Here is a 24712-nt window from a genome sequence, read left to right as displayed (position 1 = left end):
AGTTTTGATAGCTATCATATAAAATTGAGGTCAGACTTTTTTTTTCAGCTGAGCCCCAAAGAGTAGAACTAGGACCAATGTCTCAAAATTACTTGAAGCATATTTCAGCCAGTAAAAAGAACACCCTCCTAACAACTGGAACCCACTGAAAATTAAACTGGCTGGACCTAGAAGGTAGTGAGTTTACTATCACTAGAGGTCATCAAAGAAAAGTAGAGGACAATGTGCTGAAGATTAGAGACAGCATGGTAAAATGGATAAGGTACTGAATATAGAACCAAGAGACCTGGGTACAAATCCAGCCTCTCTATGATCACACTAGCTTGTGTGATCATAGACAGATTAAAACCTTTAGAATTTCAGTTTCTTCATCTGTAAAATAGGAATAATAATACTTATATTATCTACTTCACAGGGCTATTATAAGGAAAGCACTTAAAAAACTAGGGAGTAGGAGGGTAGAAGAACTGAACCAGTAATTTGACTGATTTATGTTAATTCTGGATAAAGAAACTCCCTTAATACAGATCAGCACCTGTGCTGCAATTTAGTCTTAGAGAGTTGTCTAAAGCCCTGACAGGTAAGTAATTTGCCCAGGTCACACAGCTAGTATGGGAGGTGGGACATGAACCCAAGTCCTCCTGACACTGAAACTACTAGTCTATCCACTATACCTCACTGTTTCAAGAATTTTAAAGCAATAAATAAATGAATTATTATTATGATGTTGTAGAAGAGGCCGCAGCTGAAATAAGGGTTAGATTATACGACCTATGACAATTCAGTCAAACTATGAAATCCTATTATTCTATTAAGAACCTGCATGATTCCGTACAGATCCCAAAGTCTTATGATATATATAAAAAGATCCATAAAGGAGTTGAAGGAAGGGGTTTCAGCAAGCAAAGCTGGAGGTAAGGAGAGTTCAATCTAGAAATGGGGGGAAGTAAAGTCAGAAAGACAGAAGTGGGTAGGGTGATAAAAGAGGAATGCATTAGTTTAGTTTGGCTGTGACATATTTGGAGGGAAGTAGCATGATGAAACACTGGAAAGTCAATGACTGAAGTCAGATGCTGAAAGACCTGAATACCACAATTAAGAATTTAAACTTTATTTGAGAGTAATAGAAAGTTACTACAAGTTTTTTTTTTAGCAACTGAATAACATAATCTGAGTGGTACATTATGAAGATTATATTAGCAGCACTATTAAAGATGAGTTAGAGAGGGGGAAAACTTGAAACAAGGGAAACCAGTTAGGAGGCACCTACAATAAACAAGGCAAGAAACAGTATGGGCCTGAACCAGAGTGGGAAAGACACATGAGAAATAATATTCAAGCAGAATTGTCAGAATTTGAAAACAGAGAGGTCATGGGAATAAGGAAAAGTGTGGTCAACTATGTCAAATCCTGCAAAAAGATCAAGGAGGATAATAACTGAATGAAATGGATTTCAATCAGGTCAATGGATGCCTCCACAAGGAAGTCTGAAGTGCTCTTGGACAGAGCAGTTTCAGTAGGGTAGTAGGACTGGAACCAAGACTACAAAATGCTGAGGCATGAACACGGAGTTGGACAAGTGGAGGCAGTGAGTGTACTTATAAAAGGATGACCGTAAAGAATAAAAAGGAGTTTTTTATATAGCTTTCATATAGATTGAAGATGTCAATGAAAACAAACCTCATGAGGAGATTAATTTACTTATGTAGCCATTCCTGCAATATAAAGAGTAGTTCTTAGAGTGTAAAGTGATGGCGTCTCTGAGCTTGGTGGGAAGCCCCTTTGCAAAATCTCGCTTGGAGGCACAGAATTCAAATTGACACCACTGCTCACTAAACTGCTGTGTCAGGCATCTATCTTCAATGTGATAGATTCAGGTTCACATTAGGGAAAACAAACTTGGAATCATCCCAGTCCCACTCATCCTGGCAAAACTGAGCAAAACAAATAGTGATTATTAAAGAGACCAGCAGCAGCTCCAAAATGATTCGCAGCTCCTCCCAGCAGATGTTTCACGAGCAAGTATGAGGATAAACAGAAGGGAAATTAAGTCTGCAGAAAGTTGTGTGTGTGTGTGTTTTAATCACTAAGAACTGAGTACAGCTAACAATGTATTCATCAAGCTAAACAAAATTTGGGTCACACACCCAGATCACCCAGTCTAGGCCAGGCAAAAGGCTGCTTGGCTAGACTCTCTTCCCAGAACCCTAAAAGTAAAATCATACAAATTATAACTGAGCTCATTCAGGGAAAGTATATGAACTCTGTTAACCATATTTTACTACGTCTCTTGTAACACGCTGTATAAATAGCATAAAGGATCACATACCACTGTTGCCACAGTCAGCACAAGAGATGAGCTCCTCTGGTTTCTTCTCTCGGTTTTGTTCCTTTGTACCAAGACAAAAACTACAGATTGGAATTGGTTCAGCAACTGGCTGTAAAGAAACAAACACAATTCATTCATATAGATTATTGCATTTTTCAGTAAGTTGGCTAGTAAAAGCACAAATTTACAAACATAGTCAAATTGCAGTTCAAAGCTCCTTGGACAGACGTTCGTCAGTACATAAATGTATATGTACGACTGTATTTATATCTGCCCAATACCAGAGTGACTTTGCTCCCTATGGGCTGAACCCAACTTTGAAGATGCAACATATTGGTTACAATGAGACTGGAAGAAAAAATGTGGATGCATCACCCTGAATCCATCGCCCACTACTCAGAAAATGACTCAAATCAAAAGAGAAGCAACATGGCACAGAAGATAAAATACTGGACTTGAAGTTAGTTAGACAGGATAATAATCCCATCTGTGATATTTGCTAGCTGTGTAACCACAGCCAAGTTACAACCTCTCTGAGCCTCAGTTTCCTCATCCGTAAGATGAGTCTGAGGTTCCTTCCAGCTCTAAAAGTAGGATCCTGTGAGCTTCTGACTATATGACCTATGATAAGACAGCATCTTCATAAAAGGGTGGTACATTGTGATATCAGCATTCTAGATGACAAAAGAAAGCCGGAATCAAAGAGAAAATTAAAGATCCAAATGCTGGCCATGTGGGTCAGGAATCACAGGTTTGCGAAAAACCAAGATAAAGGAAGGGCACTACAGAGATACGATAGAAAATGATGTAAACTAAAGCTGTTACCACAGTTTAACTAGCATCTATTAAGCCTGGCAATATACCAAGTGAATTTGTTTCTGTCTCCCTAAGATGGACTAAATCTCAATGCTCAAAGGAAAAGGATTAAAAGAGAAAATGGGAGAAAAACATACAACCATTCCACTTTCAATTAAACGGGAAACCATCCTAGGGCAGTGGGAAGAACACTGAAATGTAACCTGGAAGACCTCAGTTTGAATTGCAGCCATGTCACTTATTTTCTGTGTAACTCTAGACAAATCATTTTACTTCTCTGGACCTTAATTTCCTCACACAAAATAAGGAGTTAGACTAGTTGACTTCTAAGGTCCCTCCTAGTTTTAAATCTACAATCCCATTATCCTGGAGGTTAAAATGTAGCATTATATTGATTACTACCTACTTTACACCGCATTTATTGGTAACATGAAAAACCTTATGTGTTAAGTATTAAGTATGACCAAGCCTGAAATAATGTGAATCCCAAGTTTTATGGGGTATTTTTTGATAGGGACCTATGATTTTATTAGTGTAGGCAACTCAAGGTAAGAAAATTACCTTTTCCAAAGCAGATCAGCAACTAGACAACTAGTCTTAAAAAAGATGGCTGTAGTACTAAGAAGTTAAGAGAATTGCCTAAGTTCACACAACCAATGTGTATCAGAGGTTGGGTTTCAATCCAGGTGGTCCTGACACTACCACGATATTGCTACATTTATCATAAGAATACTGACCTTACAGCCTGAAAGTACATTTCTAAAGTAAAATGAAGGTCCAGATTGAAAACTGCATAGGCCTGAATAAATAGTCCCAATAAACTAGAAATAAAAAATTTCCTATTTTTTTCAATATGTGAGATTACATTTACAATCTTCTAAATATTCATATCACTTCTAAAATCATATCAGAAGGATAACACAGATTAGCATGATGTATTTTATAGCTACCCAAATGAGACTGTACCTAAATGGTTATACAAAAGCAACTTTGATAGCATACAATGCTAATGAGACTTTAAATAGTTTATAATTGTTTTTCCTCCCTACCCCCTAATTATTTCAGCAAGTATTGGCAATTTGAAGCTAGTCATTTGGCTTTTGAACTGCAAGTTAAAACAATTTCAATAAATCATCTTGATAGCAGTGAAGATCTGTGAAGCTTTCCCACTCCCTACCCCCAATTTATTCATGATACAGCATTACTAGGTTGAGGTAACCAACTATTTGTTAACTAGCTTGACTCTTGAAGATGTTCAGTTAGACTATTTGAGCCACAAAGCTGTTTAAACAATTTCACTTTGTAAGTTTTAGTGACAGTGCAAAACAGAGGAGATGCTCTCCTATGTCAGTCTCCCTACACTTTTTCATAAGTTTAGTCCGAAATATCTGTTCGTCTCCATAATTGCTATCTAAATAAACATGTCGTTGGTTAATACTAGATTTTGAGGAAACTTTATGGCAAACAGGTAGGCATATAATTAAAGTACCTAAGAGATTCAGCAATTTTTTAAAAAATGTGTATGTGTTTATTTTTTTTAAAAAAACATGCTTAAAAAAAAAAAACATGCTGAGATTCCTCATTCAACTACAGAGACTAATGAGTAGTACAAATGAAGTCCAAACAGCTTGATGCTAGTCATTTTGCAGCATGAGGCTGCAAAGTGCATATAAACCAAAGGAAAATGACACTGAAAGTCTAAACTGTTTCATCTGCAGCCCTCAAACACCAAACAGTTATTTCCCAAATATCCACCAGATGGCAGCAATAAGGAAACACCTATTCTACAAGCTCATAATTATAATAGAGTTTCTGATTTGATGTATTGGGGAAGATATTTAAAAGAAATAGAAACTGGTAAGAACATTTATTCCCTTTAACGGTTATTACCTGAGCTTGGTATAGCTGTTTCTACATGAACTACTTTTCAGATTGATGTGGTGAGGGCATATTTCTGTCTCCCAAAAGAATTCTTTCTGATCTTTAACTTTTACAATAGTAACAATGATATTAATTTAATAAAATTTCAAAGTTGGAAGGGAACTCAGAGACCAACCTATCCCTGAAGAGAGGCCCCTTCTACCAAATACCAAACAAGTGGTGACCTAGCCTTTGCTTGAAGACTTCCAAGGAGGGTGGACCTACTACCTCCCAAAGCAGGCCACTCCACTTTTGGACAGCTCTAATTATTAGAAGTTGTTGCTTACATCCAGCCTAAATATGCCTCCTGCCTTCTCTTCCAATTCCATTTTAGCACTGAGGGAACAAATGTAAAACCTGCAAGGCACAAGTTTTGGCAAGTTCTACCAAGGCTCCTACCTAATAAAGCCAAAGATTGTGACTGCTCTCCAAGGACCACAGAGAGCTCATTACCAGCACATTGACAATTAAATGAGGAAATGTTCTGGTCTATGACAATAAAAAAAAGGAAAATACAAAATAATCTTCAGTCCCATGTAATCCAGTTCTTCTGCAGTGATGGAGTAGGCAAAAGGGGGAGAGGAGTCCTATAGTGTTAACAATCACTATCCTATAGTGTCCTATAGTGTTAACAATAGTATTTCAACTACAAATATTAATTTGTATATTTGTATATTAATATATATTATATGTATATTAATATATTTGTATAATATATATAACCATATATTAATATATATTTGTATATTATTGTATATTAATTTGGTATATTAAAGGTGAGGGCTGTCCAATGACCAATAAATTGATACTGCTGAATCAGATACATCAATACTGACATTCTCACTGTAATAAAAAAAAAAAGTTGCACCTAAAAGATTCACAGAAGCAAATAAAGAAGTTGACAGCATTGGTTTTACTATGGATCCAAAAGAAAGAAAGAAAACTCATTTAATGAAATACTTGGTCATCTAACCCTTCAGGGATCATGATGAGAATAAGCAAAAAGATCACCACAAAGATAGCTGCAATTTATGTAGCCACATCTGATGCAGAGGGTGAAGTGGAAAAAAATTCTATAAAAAATTAAACAAGATGCTCGAAACCAAGTCAAAATATACACTGTTTTTGGTAACTTTAATCCTAAAGTGAGTACAGAATAGAAAAAGGAGGGGGGGGATAAAAAAAGAAAATAAAAATTCAAGATTAAGAAAGACTTGCTGAATGAATGAGAAAGAAATTAAAGTGACCAAATACTTGCAGAATATTCAAAAGCCTCAAATCAATGTCATAAATATTTTCTTCAAAAAGAAAATCAAAAGCTATACAGTACATGGTAAAGCACAGAAAATCACCACACAAAAAATGAAATTTGTGATATCATTGTTTTGTTTTGTTTTAAAACAGACCTGTGATTTCACTGATATAGGGGCAAGCCTAGGAAACAAACTGCCCTTACCCATGCAGATCAACATCTAGTTTGCAACTTATTAGTCTGCTCCTTCAAGCCTGTGGCAAACTCTGTATCCTGGATGATCACTTCAGCCCCAAAATTCACTAACCCAAACTCTGGAAGTGCCTTCTGCCCCTGGGGACCCTTCCCTCTGATTGGATAGCTCCTCCTAGAACTTAATTAAGGAAGGCACTCAGGCCAGCCATCTCTTCATTTCTCATTAGGCTGTGTTCCTCTGGCATGCCTCAGCACCAGGCACCTGCTCCCTCTTTCCCTCCCTCTCTTCCTTTTATGTTATCTTCCTTTATTAGAATTTAGGCTCCTTGAGGACAGGGACTATATCTGGTTTTGCTTCTATTTGTATTCTCAGCACTTAGCACACTGCCTGGCATATGGAAAACACTTAATAAATGCTCTTTTTAGACTAACTGCTAAGAGTTGTCTGGGGCCCTGAGAGATTGACTTGCCCACTGGGATACCACCACTATGTGTCAGAGGCAGCACTTGAACCCAGATCTCTCTAACTCCTAGGATATGTTCTCTAGCCTTTACGCCAATGCTTATAGTTTCAAAAAGCAAGAAATGACTACAATTGATATGGGAATCATTTCAGAAACAATGCCCTTGTGCAATAAGGACGGACTAATTAGAGCAAAAGTCAGAACTAAAAATGAGTTGAAAAAACACCATGTGAAGTTAGTTAAAATAGCTCCAACATGACCTGTTTAAACAACTCTGTTTAACACTGATCAATCTTTTCACTTTCTGTTAAGATCATAGAAGAGTACAGCTCTCCTACATAAGCTTCAGCTAATATTTGAAAAGAATCCTACATAGACAAATGATTACGATAAGCAAAGAGAAAAACAAACAAGTTCCATTCAGTGCAAAACTGTACAAAATGATGACAAGAAGGCCATAGCAGAGGGGTCACACCAGGGAAGCTAGTGTAAACTTTGGGTTAGGTGAGAGTCATACCATGAAATCCTGCCCAAATTCCATCCAACAGTCCTGAAGCCAGTTGGTACTCCGAACTAGAGAGTCACAAGCTAGGTCAAGCTACAATTGGGGGTCTAAAGCCAGATCTCAGGTGTGAACTGTTCAGAACAGAATGAAAGGACTCATTTACATGTCACTGTGAGAGGAGACTGGGCCCAGCCATAGCTCTGGGATCCACAGCAGAAAAGAAGACTAACTTGGTGCATTTATGTATGTGGAGGGGGGAGTGGGACAGTGGTGCAGGAAGGATTAAGACCAGACTGATCTACAACATCCAAACAGAACCTGTCAGAGCCACCACAAGGGGCAGAACCAAGTCCAACTTAAGAAATCATACACAGAAAAGAAGTGAACCTCAGAGACCAAACTGAACTACCAAGAGACTGAGGCAAAGGAAGGGGCCTAGTACTAGCCATGCCATCAAAACTGGTAGTGGTATCAAAGACATCCAGACTACACAGGAGACAATAAAACAAGAACTATCCATCCAATCCAAGAGTACTGGAAGGGACTTGCCCAGGCACAAAATCCCAATCCAATAAGAGAAGCTACAAATAAGAGTAAAGAGAAGAAAATACTAAATACAACAAAGAAATACTAGAGGTTAAGAGAAGCTTAAGAGGTAAAACCCAGAAAAAAAAAAATGGCCTGGCCACAAGGTCCATATAAGACTAGCTAGAAGAAATCAACTAAGAAATTTTTAAAATGGAATTAAGAGTATTTGAGGGGAGGGAAAGTGAAAGTAGAATATACAAGGATAAACCAAATAGAATTCAGTGACTCCATAAGACAACAAGAAGGATTAGAACTAAGTCAAATGATTGTAAAAATAGATGAAAATGTAAGGTATCCAACTATCAATAAACAACAGACCTGAAAAACAGGTTGAAGAAAGATAATCCAAGAACACTGGACTTCCTGAAAAGGATAATCAAACAAAAAAGCTAGACACCATATAAAAAATAAAATCAGAAAAGGAAAACTGCCTATTTCAATCAGAAAGAGAAAGCAAAGTATAAAGAATCTACTAATCATCTCCTAAAAGAGAATCTATTAATCATCTCCTAAAAGAGAATACCCCTTAGGTATGATATAGCCAATATCTAGAGCTTCCAAGTGAGTATAACAATAATAATAATAATAATAATAATAATAATAATACCTTAAACAGCCAGAAAGAACACATGAATTGGGGAATCACTGTTAAGATTACAAAAGACCATACTGCAATAACCATAAAGGAAAGAAAATCTTGGAATACAATATTCCAAAAGACAAAAGACTTATAACCAAGAACAGATTACCCTCAAAAACTGAGTATATTACTTGGGGGTGGTAGGGAGAGGAATGTCCTTCACAGAACAGAGGACTTTCAAGCATTCCTAATGAAAAGACCTAAGCTGAGTAGAAACTCTGAAATGCAAACTCAAGAGTCAAAAGAAATCTCCAAAGATTAGATAGATAGATAGATAGATAGATAGATAGAAAGATAGAAAGATAGATAGATAGATAGATAGATAGATGGATGGATGGATGGATGGATGAAATTGGGAGGTGACTAAATGATGATGAAGTCACAATCTGAGAGAGAAGAAATGTGTCCCCTAAGAATTCTATGTCTTCAAGGACTATGCAGGGAATTAAGTCAGAAGAACACAGCATCAATGTAGAACTGTTCTGTTTTGTTAGTATTAAGACTGTAAAGAAAAGAGAGGGTAGAGGAAAGAATACATTCGGGAAGAAATGAGGAAGGAGAATACCCATTTGTACAAATGGTGTATTTGAAAATTAGAGGAAGGGAAAGAACAGGCATCTCATTAACTTCACTCTTATCCAAACCAAGAAAAGGAAAGCTGAATTCATATTCTCTCTGTCTCTCTATCCCCTTCCCTCCTTCTCCCCTCCTTTCCTCCCCTCAGAGTTTGTTAAACAAATAAGGAGGAATAAGGACAGGGAAGGGGGACTATAAGAAGGAAAGCAGAGACAGAAAGGGAATAATCAGAAACAAAACAAACTTCAACTTTGGAGGTTGGGTCATATTAAAAAGGGAAACAACATATAAGAAAAAGATATTAGGGTCTGGACTTAGTAAAAATAAGAAGAATATAGAAGTAAAAACAGACCACTTCAATTACAGTGCTGATCACTGATTCCTTCTCTTCCTCAATCCCACCCATCTTCTTGTACATAAAGATGGCAAGGGGAAAAGAGGGATAAAAGTATAAGAGTTTATGATGGAAGGAAACACAAAATTAACAATCATAAATATAGAAGTGAATGAGCTTTGACTCATACATGAATTTACAAGTGGACTTTTTCAAATATGCAAAGAACAATTAGTTCTATGATAAATTATTTGCAAGTTATTACAGAAAATAACATTAGATAAATTAGTTGTTCATAATTGTACCATGCCAATATGATCATTCAATCAGTAAGGTAATGAATAAATATTTATTAAGCACCTGCTATATACCAGACACTGTACTAAGTCAATGTGGATAAAAACCAAGGCAAAATACAAAAGATAGTCCCTGCCCTCACGGAGCTTACAATGTAAAGAAAGAGAGAGACAACAACCAAATAAATATGTGTAAAATATATAGATATATATGTGTGTGTGTGTGTGTGTGTGTGTATATATATACATATATGTGTGTGTATGTGTGCATATGTACGTACACATACATACGCACACACATACATGATAAAAAGTAAATAAAAGTGGGAAGGCACTAGGATTAAGAGGATTTGAGAAAGGCATCCTGTAGATTAAATTTTAGATGAGACTTAAAGAGAGCCAGGAAAGCCAATAGATTAGAGATAAGGAGGGAGAGCATTCCAGCCATAAGAAAAAGCCAGAGAAAATACCCAAAGCCAAGAGATGGAGTATCATATTCATGCGACAGCAAAGAGGCCACTGTCACTGAATCAAAGAGTACATAGTAGAGTATCACATAGGTGATATGTAAGAAGACTTGAAGGGTACAGGGGAGGCTATGTTATGAAGGAGCTTTGAATGCCAAACAGAGAATTTTGTATTTGATCCTGCAGTTGAGAAGGAGCCACTGGAATTTACTGAGTCACACCTTCAATTTAGAATAATCACTTTGGTGGATGCATAGAGGACTGATTAGAGTGGGGATAGACTTGTGGCAGGCAGACCAGTAAGCAGGCTATTGCAACACCACAAGCATGAGGTAATAAGGCCTGTACCAGAGTGGTGGCAATGTCAGAGGAAAAAAGGGGGTATATTTGAAAGATGACACAAAGGTAAATCAGCAGACCTTAGCAACAGATTGGATCAAAAAGGTGAAAGATAATGAGGAGCTGAAGATGATGTCTATGATATGAGCCTGAGGGACTGAGAGAATGGTAATGCCCTCAATAGTAATAAGAGAAGAGACGGGGAAGTGTGTAGGGAGAAAAGAGAATAAGTTTAGTCTTAGATACGTTGAGTTTAAGATGTCTACTGGACATCTGGAGGTGTGAAATTGGAGGTCAGAAAAGAAGTTAGAATAGCATAGAGTAGTTAGCACAGAGATGGTAATTAATCCACAGAAGTTGATGAGATCACCAGTATTAGTATCAATAAATGAATTAGTATAAAATGAGAAGAGAATAATAAGAATAGTGCTTCTTAAATCATTTACAGATTTAGTGTTATGCCAATAAAACTACCAATGGGTTACTTTATGGAACTAAAAAACAGTAACACTTACCTGGATGAATAAAAGGTCAAAAATTTTAAGGAAATCGATGAAAAAAAGTGAAGGAAGGAGGCCTAGTAGTACTAGACTTCAAACTATACTATAAAATGGTAATCATCAAAACAATCTGGTACATAGTCCTCATTTTCTACTCTAGGCAGTTAGGTTGATACAATGGACTTAGAGTCAAGGAAAACCTAAATTCAAATCCTACCTTAGATACTTACTAGCTATGTGACCCTAGACAAATCACTTAATCTCTATTTGCCTCAGTTTCCTCATCTGTAAAATAAGTATAATAACATTTACCTCCCAAGGTTGTTGAGGATCAAATGAGATCATATTTACGAAGCACTTTGCAAACCTTAAAACACTACATAGTGTGTGTGTGTGTGTGTGTGTGTGTGTGTGTGTGTGTGTACTAGCTATTGTTTTTGTCAAGTTCATGATAACAAAAAGGGAAATTTTAAAATAACCAATCCTTTGATTACCTGTATCTACATGAGAAATAATAAAACAAAAATGCACATATACTCAAAGGGTGTCTGGTACTGTTAGGATATCTTGTGCAGAGCCCAAATTCCCAAGAGAAGGTGAGGTCTTCCAAATGCTCCTGTTGAGCATGACACTATTCTAGTACTGACTACATCAAACCCCCAAATACTGCAGGCCTCCTAATTGAGATACGCCCCCACTCAAGGTAACAAATGACAGAAGAGAAACTAAACTTATAAAGAATGCATATACCCCACATTATAAAAATGCAATTATATGGTCAACCTGTTGGACAACTCTATCAATAAATGTCTTGGATATATACTCTATATGGGTAATGAATTGATCCCAGAATTAAACAGAAAGAAGAGAATAGGTCGAATTGTACCTGACAAATTGTATAGCACTTTCAATTATCCCTCGTGCTCCCTGAGACAAAAACCTATCTTCTTAATACCAATATTCTTCTAGTGATGCTATATACCTATGAATCAAGAACTATAATCTGAAGAAATAAAATTATGGACATAGGAATGATGTAAAATAGGATAGTGTAAATAGGTTGCACAATGTTGTCAAAGATGATTTGAATGGAAGAAGTGGCAAAAAGATATTACCCAGAAAAAACATTAGAAAAGGAGTGGGTTAGCCACAAACCAAAAATAAGCCTAAGCAATCAAACAACAAGTAATGGAAAAAGAGAAAAGGTACCAGAGAACAGAAGAAACCTACCTCTTTCCCACATGACAAAGAGATATGAGCTTTGTCTGATGTAGTCACTAGATTGGATGTTTTTACCTAACTTTTTATTTTGGTCACAATGGATGGTTCAATGGGGGGCGGGGGAGAGGGAGGTGAAAGTATAGTGATGTAAAGACAAATGAGTAATTAAATGTGTGTGTGTGTGTGTATATACACATTTTACTTTAAATAGAATCCTGAGTGTTCAATTGATAACCCTGAAACTTAAAAAAAAAAACCTAAAGGAAGATCATCAATTTATAGAGCAGATCATCTAAGGTAGAATTATAGGGAAATATGGACCAAAATCATATGCTATAGATAAGTTACTATCTGCACTGTCAGTGCACATAACTGAAACAATAAATTCATCAAAGAAATACAAGAAATTAAGAAATTAAGTTACATTTGATTTTTTTTTCTTTCAGATCTAAGTACACAATACTACTAAATTAAGCATCTATTATATTCCAGGCAATATGCTAGACCCTGGGGATACAAAGACAAAATAAAACTATCCCCACCCTTAAAAAGCACACATCATACATGTACAAAATTCCATAGAAAACACATAAAAGGCATACAAAATATTTTGTCCAACTATAATAGTTTTCTCTTAATCCATTCTTCTCAAAGACTATATTTCTAAAACATGTTTAGAAGTCAGAACAGTAAACTGTAGCCTGGATAAAATCTGTTACTTTTCCATCCTCTAAAACCTAAAGATTGACTGTGGGACATCCCTGGTGAACTAATTTGACTTGTAAACACAGTTGTAATTCCAAATACTGCTTAAACAATACAAAAACCACCTACAACAATTTAATTTTGGCAATGGGTGTACATTATATCCACATTAAAGTGAATATCCTCCAACCCATCACAGAAAGTAACTTATCTATATATGTCTCAGTTATCATTTTAAAGTACGTCAGGACAAACCTCAAAACAGAATCTAGAACTTCCTTAAGAAAGAAAGATAGAGTGTGGAAGTCAGCAGAGACCTAAGTCTGCATCTCAGTTCTGTCATTTACCAGCAACTTGCCCTTTGGAGACTCAACATCCCTGAGATACAGTTCTCTCTTTCAGTAAAATGAAGGTGTTAGTCTAAATCTAGCTCTAAATTCATGACCATGATCTGTAAAAATAATATAAAGATGATTGTAATAAGCTATAATATTCATTTCCAAGATTGTTCTGAGGACAGAAATGAGATCATATATATAAAATCTTTGCAAAACTCCAAGCATTATATAAATGTCAACTATTATTATTACTATTATTATGTCATATTATCACAAAATTAGAGTGGGAAAGAACCTGAGAAGCCATCTAATGTAAACCCCACCTAAAAAATCACGTCCTATATGATACTGAACAAGTGGTCATGAAGACTACTGTCTTGTCTGAAGAATCCACAACTTCCAAGTGGTCATGAAGACTACTGTCTTGTCTGAAGAATCCACAACTTCCCACCACAACCCATTTCACTTCTGGATGAATCAAATTGTTATTAATTCTTCCTCAAATCTAACTTAAATTTCTCTCTTTACAATGTCTAAAAATTTCTCCTAATCTTGCCCCGTGAGGCCAACAATAACTTCAAGTTACCCTAACATATGCCAACCAGAGTCAACCAATCATCTACTAAGCACCTACTAAAGAGAAGCAGAATGGTACAATGGAATGAATGCTACATTTAAAGAATCCAAAAGACCCCGATGTGAATCACAGCTTTGCCACTTACAAGTCAAGAAACATTTACATTCTTACCATGTGGCAGGCACCTATTTGACCCAAGGTAAGTTCAACTATCTGTGCCTTATTTTCCTTATCTGGAACAATGAAGGAGTTGGACTATATTACCTCTACTGCTTTGCCCAGGAAGGTTGTAACTTAAGTAATGGCAAGGTGCTGGTAAATGACAAGACTGATATTCAAGTTCAGGTCTCTCCTGACTTCTGCACTGTCTCCCTTTCTTAAGGAAGTTCTAGAATCTATTCTGAGACTTATCTAAATTTATGATTGTATGTGTTGGTACCATTTTAAGGATTGTAGGGGATACAAAGAAGTTTAAAATGTCTTCTTTGTCTTCTGATCTTATAAACAGAAGGAACATGAAGTAGAAAAGTGAGTATTAATTACATTTGTAGGCAGAGATCATGGTTCAAATCTCAGGTCTGCTGCTGGATACCTGTGTGACCCTGAGTAAAACACAACCTCTCTGGATCTCAGTTTCCTTATTAGTAAAATAAGCCACATCCAAAATCACTTGACAAGTCTTGATTCAACTCCTCATCTCTCATTCCCTATAACCAGTCTGTTGCTAAGGCCATACTGATTTTCTTTTCACTAATATCTCTCAAATATATCCCCTTCTCTTCTCTGATAACGTCCCACCTTGGTGCAGAGCTCTAAAGGGCTGGTCCAACCAGGTTGCACACTCCTCCACACCCCACCCTATTCAATAAACTGGTGGCTCTCTATCACCTCCAGGATCAAATACAAAATCCTGTTTGGTGTTCAAAGCCCTTTATACTCTAACCTCCCCAATACCTTTCCAGTCTTCTTACACTTTATACCTTCCCACATGCTTTTTTATCCTGTGGTATAAGCCTCCTTGCTGTTCCTGACAGTCCTGACTTCAAGAACTTTCACTGGTTATCCCCCATGCCTGGAATGCTCTCCATAACATACATGAGGAATGCCTCCTCATCTCCACCTCCTGGCTTTCCAAGCTTCCTTCAAGTCCCAGCTAAAATTCCACGTTTTACAAGAAGCCTTTCCTGATCCCCTTTAATTAGTGTCTTCCCTCTGTTGATTATTTCCTATTTACCCTATCTATAGCTTGCTTGTACATAGCTATTTTCATGTTGTGAGCTCCTTGCCGGGAAGGACTTATCTTTTGCCTTTCTTTATAGCACTAGTGCACATAATAGATGCTTACTGTTTTTTGTGCTGTTGCTGTTTTTGTTTTTTTTACTATATCCTTAGTTCAAGCCCTCATCACCTCTTGCCCAGACTATTACAGCAAAAGCCTCCTAATTGATACCTCTGTTTCTCAAGTTTTCAAGTCTCTCCTCTCTCCAATCCTTCCTCCAAATAGCTGCCAAAGTGATATTTCCAAAGCATAGACTTGACCATGTCACTCCCGTACTCAATAAACTGCAGTGGCTCCCTTTTGCCTCTATGATCAAATGCAAATTCGTGTTTGGTATTAAAAGTCTCCACAACCTAACTCCAAACTTTCCAGACTAATTACCCATCACTCCTCTTCGTGTACTTTACAGTCAAACCAAACTGTCCTGCTTGCAATCAATCCCTCACACACAACATTCCACCTCTGCCTGTGTACATACCATCCCCCATTACCAATGCATTCCTTCCTCACCTTTGCCTCTTCAAAAGCCCAGCTCAAATGCCACCTCCTATACAAAGCTGTTATTATTCCTTCCATTTGGTAATGCCTTCCCCACCACCTCTGCAATTACTTTATACAGGTCCTCCCAAAAGTCTGAGTGCAGTTTTTAAGCTATTAAAACTTTAAAACTGTACTAAGCCTTTTGGGACACCCTCCTATTAATAGTCTATTAATTAATTTCATAATTATTTTGTATCTCCTTATATGGATACATGTTGTTCCCCCAACATCAGTTTATAAGGAATTCTTTATTTTTTGTCTTTGTATCCCCTTCACCAAGGATAGTGACTGGCACAAAACAAGGACCTAATAAATGCTTGTTTGTCTACTTGTTTGTTTTACCTCTTAAGTCCCTTCCTTATGTATGTTCTTATTACCCTAACCACAAAATGCACATGAAATAACTAGCGAACAATGATTAGGAACTCATAATCATAACTTCTTTCTCACCAAAAGCTTCCAAATCATGGGCAAAACCTGCTTAGTCACCTATAGTTAAATCATACCATAAAGTCATGTACTCTAACTGTAATGTCATTGAGGGCACTCAATTTGTAACTTTGCTCCTATGAAACTAATCATTTCACATAACGTTGTTAAAACCAACACTATGTTTTTTGCTGGAACTAATTAAGATTTTAGATGGATTTTATCTGCATTGGAAGACTTTTTTTCCCCTCAGAAAAAATTGAAGTTAATAGGGAGATAGAGCTTACTATTTGTAAAATTTAACTGGTATATACTACAGGTATATTCCCACCTAAAATTGTTCTGATCAATACTGCTTCCCAACAATAATAATAACACTACCGCACTAAAACTAAACCCCACCATAAACCTCAAAACCCTTGCTTAAAGTGTCACTCCAATAACTCATTTATAACATTATAGCATTATTTTTGTGGAACTGGTTGCCCCCTATAATGTAATTTCTCCTAACTTTGTGTTTTCTGGGAAAGAATTCACAGTGGTCTGGTATATCCATATTCTGTAAAGAAAACCATACACTGATATACCTTCTTCCAGTTGGCAAATTCTGACTCACTATCCATCTCCCACTTCTAAGTCTTTAATTGAAACTAACCTCCCAAACAAGGACCACTCTACCCTACTCCCAACTAAATCATATCCCTGAGTCTTCTTTTATTCCTCTCAAGATTCTTTTTTTCCATCTCTTACAGGAAGCCTTCTCTATTATGCAGTTCTTTATCCTATGCATCTTGCCTCTAGACTATATTTCTCTTATAGGAAACACGTTTAATGTAAATGCCATAAAACTGACAATATGCAGTAGCACACACAGCATCCATGGAGAGCCCAACACAAGGATACTAATGATAGTTTTTCCCTCAGAAAAAGAAATACATAATATTAAAAATCATTAAATGGCCTGGAAGTTAGATCTCAATTCTACTTTGTGTGCATAATAAAGCTATTTATGTATCAAGGAAAAAACTGTAATCTTTCTAGTCCCAATCAATCAACCAATAAGCCTTTAAACTACTATAAAGACAAAAATGAAACAGTTCCTATCTTCAAGGAGCTTAAAGGGAAAGTTTCACAAGTTGGACAGGAAAACACAATATGTGTACCTAGACGAGGGTTTATAGATTGCAAATGCCTTGCAAGTACAGACCTGGGTCTTTTTAACTTCTTTATAGCACTTCAAGTTTCTAAATCTGTGCCTTTCATACAAGAAAATATTAAATTAGATTCAGTATACTAGTAAGGGAGCTAAGTATATATCTTAACATCTCTGTTAAAACACTGAAAATTAAGTTCTGTCCCTGAAAGTGAGATGAGAATCATGTAACTGCCAACTTTACTTCATTCACTGAACAAACATTCTTCAAGTATCTACTGTGTTCTAAACACTGTCGTAGACTGTGGGAGAGCAAGAAATAAGAATCAGAAGTCTTCATAGAGACAGGTGCTTTGCAGGACATTGCACAACTTAAATTCCCCAAAATCTTATTTAAATAGAAACATTATCTTCCTTCCTTAACTCTATCCTATGCAATAAAGCAGAGTCGAACAGATCAATATAAAGAGATAAATGAAAATAAAGGTTCCCAAGTTCTACAGGGAAAGGTCAGTCATATATTTTTAAAAGGCATGGATAAATTTGGAGGCAAGCATTGGCTAAAAAATATCTTTGAAAATGGAATCAAACTAAACCTCTAGAAGAAACAACAAAAGCAACTGATGATTCTAAGAGAACAAGATCTATAAAATTTTAAATGTATACTATCATAATATAAGCATCTACAAATTTTTAAACCATCTATTACTATAATAATTTTTTTTCAAATTTGAAGCATTTCTGGTTGTTTTTCTACATTTAGGGACAATCGTAAAAGTGCTTTTGTTTCTGACTTCAAAGTTTATAAATTAAATTAGGTATTATAAGTCATTCAAGTGTAGGCAAACACTTATCTGATATCAGAGGTATCAAAGACATTGTCTCCCAATTAATAATTTAAAGGATGAAAACCTAAAAGATTTGCTTGATGTTATTCTTATGCTCAAAAACCTGCATATGGTTTTCTAGTACCAACAAGAAAAAAATAAAAAGCTCTCAGTCTGGCAATCAAAGTCTTCCATAATGTGGCCCTATACTTCCTATCCAATCTATAATACTATTCCAAAAACGATCTGTTCCAGCCAGTTTGGTTTCCTCACGTCAGGCTTATACTTCCACCTTCAAGCTTTTCAACTCAATTTAAAGCGATTAATATTTATTAGGAACTTACCTTGTTCATAAGCACTGGCTGAAGAAAGATATAAATTTTCAAAAAGACCTAATCCTTGACTTCTTGGAGTCCACAATATAATAGATACACATGATGCAGACATAAATAAATATAATATAAAAGAATGGGATAAGTGTATAAGAGAAGTCTAAGGAAAGTACAATTTGAGAGTCAATGGGGTTATTACTGCCTAAGGGCAGAACTGAGAAACTTCTTGAAGGACAAGGTAGTGAGCTGGGTTTTAAAGCAAAAGTAGGAGTTCAATTGGGGTGGGGGGGAGGATGAAGGGGAGGTGCAGAAGGAAGGAAGATGGTGCATTCCAGTTGCAGAAAACAATGTGAGCAAAGGCAGAGGCAGGCAAATACACAGAATATTAAAAGATAGGGCAAGAAAGGAAGGGCAATCTAATTTGTGTAGGGCTTTGAATGCCAGACTAAGGAATCTGAACTCTGCACAGTAGGTTTTAATTTATAATCATCTGTGTAAAAATACATGTGTGAATATATATACATACCCATATATACACACGTTATTTGTTGTTCAGTTGTTTCAAGTCATGTCCAATTCTTCATGACTCCATTTGGAGTTTTCTTAGCAAGGAGACCAGAGATGGTTTGCCATTTCCTTGGCCAGCTCATTTTACAGATGAGGAAACCGAGGCAGAGTTTGGTGACTTGCCCAGGGCCATACAACAATTTAAGTATCTGAGGCTGGAACTAAACTCTGGTCTTTCTGACTCCAGGTCTGGCACTCTACCCACTTGTGCCATATGTGTCTACCTCCTTTTCAGAACCTAGTATTAATTGGTAGCAGTACAGGGATATATTTTCACTTGAAGTTCAACAGATCTGATATTTTCCTTAAGTCAATGAAGCACCATTTCAGTATAATTTTATCTGAAAATATTCTCAATAATTCAATTAAATCATCTCATTTTTAACACACATAATGATCATAACTAGTCTAAAATTTCAGAAAAACTGTTTCTCTATCTTGAACATCTTGCCTAAATTCCATGTCGTCGTCGTTATCATCATAATCTTTAGTACCATCATCACAACTTACTGAGCATGTACAAAGAGGGTAGTGTTAGGAGTTGGGGATACAAAAACTTCTAAGATCTGGTTAGCTTCTAATATACCGGATGAAAAAAGATATGTACATAAAAAGAGAAGATATTACTTTGTATTATAATTTAACTGCTTATGGCTCAGACGATAAGTGTTAGAAGAAATTTTAAAAAGCACAAACAACTTTAAAAAGTCATATTTCATTAAATTATAGCACCTTAATGGAGTCAGAAAAGCAGGCTTGTAATCTCATTTAAAATGGCCCTCAGTAACTGTACATTAATTCTTAATCCTAGCCATGCACACTCAATGAGATGTGGCTCCCTCCTGATAACACAGCATCCATCCATAGTCACCCTTTCTAGCACTGACAGCACTTTCACTCTTTACCTACACTCTCTCTCCACCATACACTCACTCACTGGTCGTGGAGATAAAGTAGAAATAGTACCTGCTCCCCATTGCTACTTCCATAATCTCCCTCTACCACCTTTTATCAATCAGTAACCTTTGCTCCTTTGAGATTCATTCAATATTTATCACCCTAATCAAGATATTCCATAACCTCCAGGACGTTTCCCTCACTTCTTCAATGAGTTTAGTGCCTGGTTCAGTCTTTCCCACCTCCTCAAATGTCATCCTACTAGGGACTAAAATGTACATGTTGATTCTCTCTCAAATATCCTAATTGTCCAATTACTCAACTTAGTCATTTCCCATGACCCAGTCCTCTACCCCACCTTAACTACACACAGAGATGGCCATATCCTTGATCATGCTATCACCCACAAGTGCTCAGAAATTCCTTTATTTCACCACAATCTTTTGTCATTCTAATTTTCCACTGCCTTATACTAAAAACCCTTCATCTTCAAGGTGAAGGCCAATCCTTCACCCCTCAGTTCTTTCCCAGGCCATCAACCTACACTGACTATACTCTCCTTCCTTCCTTATCTTGACCCCTTTATGAATTAGTTTCACTCTACTACAATCTTCTGGAGTCCTTTGCCTCCTTAACGCATCATTAATCTTACCCTAGCAAACCCAAATCTTGTATTATTCACACCATTCTTAGCCTCTCTTTATGTGCCACTGAATGGAGCTGGAGAAAACCACAAAACTTTAATGACTGGGTCCACTAAAAATTTATATTACAGGGGCCCTCACGGTAGCAGGGCAATCATTTTATACCTCCCTGACTCACTGCCCCCTTCACTGAAGCAGCTTTTCCAAACCTTTTGATTCCTCCTCAAACTTCCCTTAGCTTCACCGCCACCACCCAGCCTCTCAGCTGAGGACCTTGCCTTGTCTCATATTTTACTGAAAAAACTAAGGTCACTCATTGAGTCTAGTGTCTCTTCTTCTCTCCTTCCCTAAACATTTCTTTTACCCTCTTCCTCATCTAATACCAGACTGATGCCTTCTACCACTATCTCCTCCTTCAACCCTTATTTCACATGAAGAAGTGGCCCTTCTACTTGCCAAGGCATGTACATGTACAAGTGATCTTACTTCATCCTGTCACCTCTAGCATACTGCCCCCTCTGTCATCCTCACTCTCTTACTTTTATTCAATCTCTCCCCATTTACTGGCCTCTTCCCTACTGCCTACAAACATGCCCATATGTCCTCCAGCCTCAAAAAACCCTCAATTGATCCATCCACCCTTGCTATCCATCGTATCATCTCATCTCTCCTCCATTTCATACCGAAATTCCATGAGAAGGCTATCTACAAAAAGTGCCTCCAACTCCTTTCCTCTCACTCTCTTCTTAATTCTCTACAGTCGCCCTTCTGACCTCATCATTCAACTGAAACTCCTCTTTCCAAAGTTACTAACAGTCTCTTAATTGCCAAATCTAATGACCTTTTCTCAATTCTCATTCTTCTTGACCTCTCTTGCAACCTCTGACGACTGTCAATCACCACCTTCTCCTCAATACTCTCTTCTCTTGAGATTTTTCAGGACACTTCTCTCTCCTGGTTCTACTCCTATCTATTTAATCATTCCTTTTTAAGACTAGATTGCTGGATCTTCATCCAAATCAGTGGGTGTCCCACAGGGCTCTTTTCTTGGCCCCTTTCTCTTCTCCTTCTGTACTATTTTCCTTGGTGATCTCATCAGCTTCCATGGATTCAATTATCATCTCCATCTAGCTCATTCTCAAATCTACTTATCTAGCCCAAACCTCACTGCTGACCTCCAGTCTCATACCTCCAATTGCCTCTTGGACATGTTGAAATGGATACCCCATGGATATCTTAGACTCAAAATGTCCAAAAAGGAACTCATCTTTTCCCAAAAACTCTCCCCTATTCCTAACTTTGCTATTTCTGTTGAGTCACCCAGGTTCAAAACTAAGTGTTATCCTTGATTTCTCACTTTCTCACCCCCTCATATCCAATCTGCTGCCAAGGCCTGGAGATTTTATGTTCCTTAACATCTCGCACATCTCCTTCTCTCTTCTGACTCTGACACAACTCTGGTGTAAGTCCTCATCATTTCATACCTAAATTATTACATTAACCCCTTCTAGTTCATATTCCTGACTCATGCTCTCCCCACCCTACTTCATCTTCCATTCAGTTGACAAAGTGATCTTCCTAAAGTACAGGTATAACCATGTCACTCCCCTGCTCGATAAACTCCAGTGGTTTATTATGAATATAAATATAAATATAAAATCCTCTGCTGGGCTTTTGAAAGCCCTTCATAACCTGGACCCATTTTCCAATCTTCTTATGCCTTACTCCCTTTCATGTACTCTATGATCCAATGACTGTGGACTCCTTGCCATTTTTTGTATAAGAAACTCCATCTCCAGAGTCCATGCATTTTCACAGGCTCTCTCTCTCTCTCTCTCTCACACACACACACACACACACACATGCACGCACGTGTGCACACACACACACACATATCTGTATCTTGCTGTTACACAGTGGTTTACATGTTGCCTCCTGCAATTAGCAAGCTCCTTCAGGGCAATGATTCTTTTTTTTGGTAGTCAGCTTGCCCCTTCTTTGGCAGCCTGTTGCTTCCCTTCCCCTTCCTTTAACCTGACCCCACCATCACCCACCACTGCCCCTTAGCCCAGTGGTGTGATCCATTTAACACTGTTTCAGCTCAGAGCTCTAGAGCTCAAGAAATCCACCAGCTTCAGTCTCCTCAGTTCACTACCTACTTTAGGAATTCACTAGCACATTTGTTTAGTCAAATACTTTCCAGATATACAAGTCTAGCAGCTTTGAAAACTTCTGAAAAGAAAAGAAACACTACGATTTTTTCTCAAGTAACATAAAATCATCAATTCATCGTACATACTTTGCCTAATGAACTTTTAACTTCATTAACATCAGCCTGTAAAATAAGAAACAAGACTTTCTAGCTCCCATATTCGTCCTTTCTCCCCTCACTTATCCCAAAACAACAGATCTTCAACCCAGGAAGGAAAAAGGAAATAAATAAATAATGTCATTCTTCTGTACCCAAGCCCTGAATAAGTGTTTTCAATGTTAATCCACACATGAAAAAAGTTTTCTACTAAACTATCTTGGAGAACCTTTGAAAGGACAACCAGTTTTCCAAGACATCAGGAAGGTTTTTGTTTTGTTTTGTTTTGTTTTGCTAGGAGGAAGAGTAATCTACAGCACACCAATAGTCAGTATTTGCCAATGTAGATTATTCTATCTACATCAGACTCCCTAAACCACTCTCATTACTAAAAAAACAAAAACAAAAAAAGATTCCATATACACATATATCCTAAAACTATCAAGTTAAATTAACATATTTTTATTCAATAATTTTAAATTTTCTTTTTGATGTTTATAGTAAAAATGTATAGCTTCAATTTCACCTTTAGGACAGTATAAGGACAACTTTAAAGTATTTAATGAGCCTGAAGTCAGAGGATAGGTAGCTTTATATCAGAGAAAGCAATGTAATAAGGGTGGAGAATATACTGACGTAATGCTCAACAAGGAAAGCCCTGGCAAGTGCAGACTGCATACACACAATGAGAGATCAGGAAAACGAGGCTGGAAGCAGCCAGCTCAGTTTCATGCTGCAAATTTTTGGCAGACATTCAACTCCTTCTGCTGTTTTCTAGCAAGCACATTTATCTATGTAATGTCACCATATCCAGGGATGGGGTGGGGGGGAGGGGATGGAGGGAAAATGTTTTACAGGCTGCCAGTCCCTCAGCACATGCTGTTACTATACAAAGGATGTCTAGAAAGCCAACGCGCTACACAGATTCAAAGACTGCGCACACACACCCCACCCAAAGACAACTGCAGAGAAGAGAACAGCCTATGGAAAGAAGAAAAGCCTTTAATTAAAGACTTGATTCACAGCCAATGACTCAGTTTTGAAAACTCTGAATTCAGCAAGGAAAAAAAAATTGCCTCTACCCTGCAGAAAAAACAACAACTACACTGCAAAATGCCAATGTAAGGTCATAATTTATTGACCCATGGCCAATGACAAGAATATGCTACTGTACAATCAAACAAAATGATGCTCTAAAAAGCAAAACTATCGACTCCATCAACAAGAATTCACTAAGTACCTACTACGCATCTGATTTAAGTACTGGGAGTAATGAACATTAGTATGCTCCCTATCCCCAAAATGGCTGTATTACATATTTCGTTTTTTGGGGGGAGGGGAAGGGGGTGTAAGGTATACTACCACTTTTGAAAAAAAAAGGCATAAACATCTCAGTCACTTGCACTGGAAAGGAAAAAATTATCTCCTTCCCTATTTTCTATGATCAAACTACAAAGCTAAAATTAAAAATACAGTGATAAAATCAAAGCATGTATCAACTATTCAGATATGTAGATTCCTATCCATTTGGTCACTCCAATACAATAAACATTATAATTAGCATAATTATTAAAAAGATTTCATAGAAGCACAACCTACCCTGAATATTAAATTAACCAGGTGAACTACCAGGCTTTCTATTCCTGTCTCGCTCAAGGTCATACTCCTACACAC

General features: G+C 37.1%; 1 protein-coding gene across 3 annotated transcripts in view; it reads right to left on the bottom strand.

Moving 5' to 3' along the window:
- KAT6A (lysine acetyltransferase 6A) overlaps positions 1 to 24712 on the bottom strand; it is a 151539-nt gene that overhangs the window by 81940 nt on the left and 44887 nt on the right. For all 3 annotated transcript variants that reach the window (XM_027865162.1, XM_027865164.1, XM_027865163.1), the window contains one exon: positions 2330 to 2438. In XM_027865162.1, the coding sequence (XP_027720963.1) occupies positions 2330 to 2438 (109 nt within the window). The remainder of the gene's footprint in view (positions 1 to 2329; positions 2439 to 24712) is intronic.

Source organism: Vombatus ursinus, unplaced genomic scaffold (genome assembly GCF_900497805.2).
Source record: "Vombatus ursinus unplaced genomic scaffold, bare-nosed wombat genome assembly UNPS02014778.1, whole genome shotgun sequence".
NCBI lineage: Eukaryota > Metazoa > Chordata > Mammalia > Diprotodontia > Vombatidae > Vombatus > Vombatus ursinus.
The sequence above is the reverse complement of the archived record's forward strand: the minus strand, read 5'-3'. Positions and strand labels throughout refer to the sequence as shown.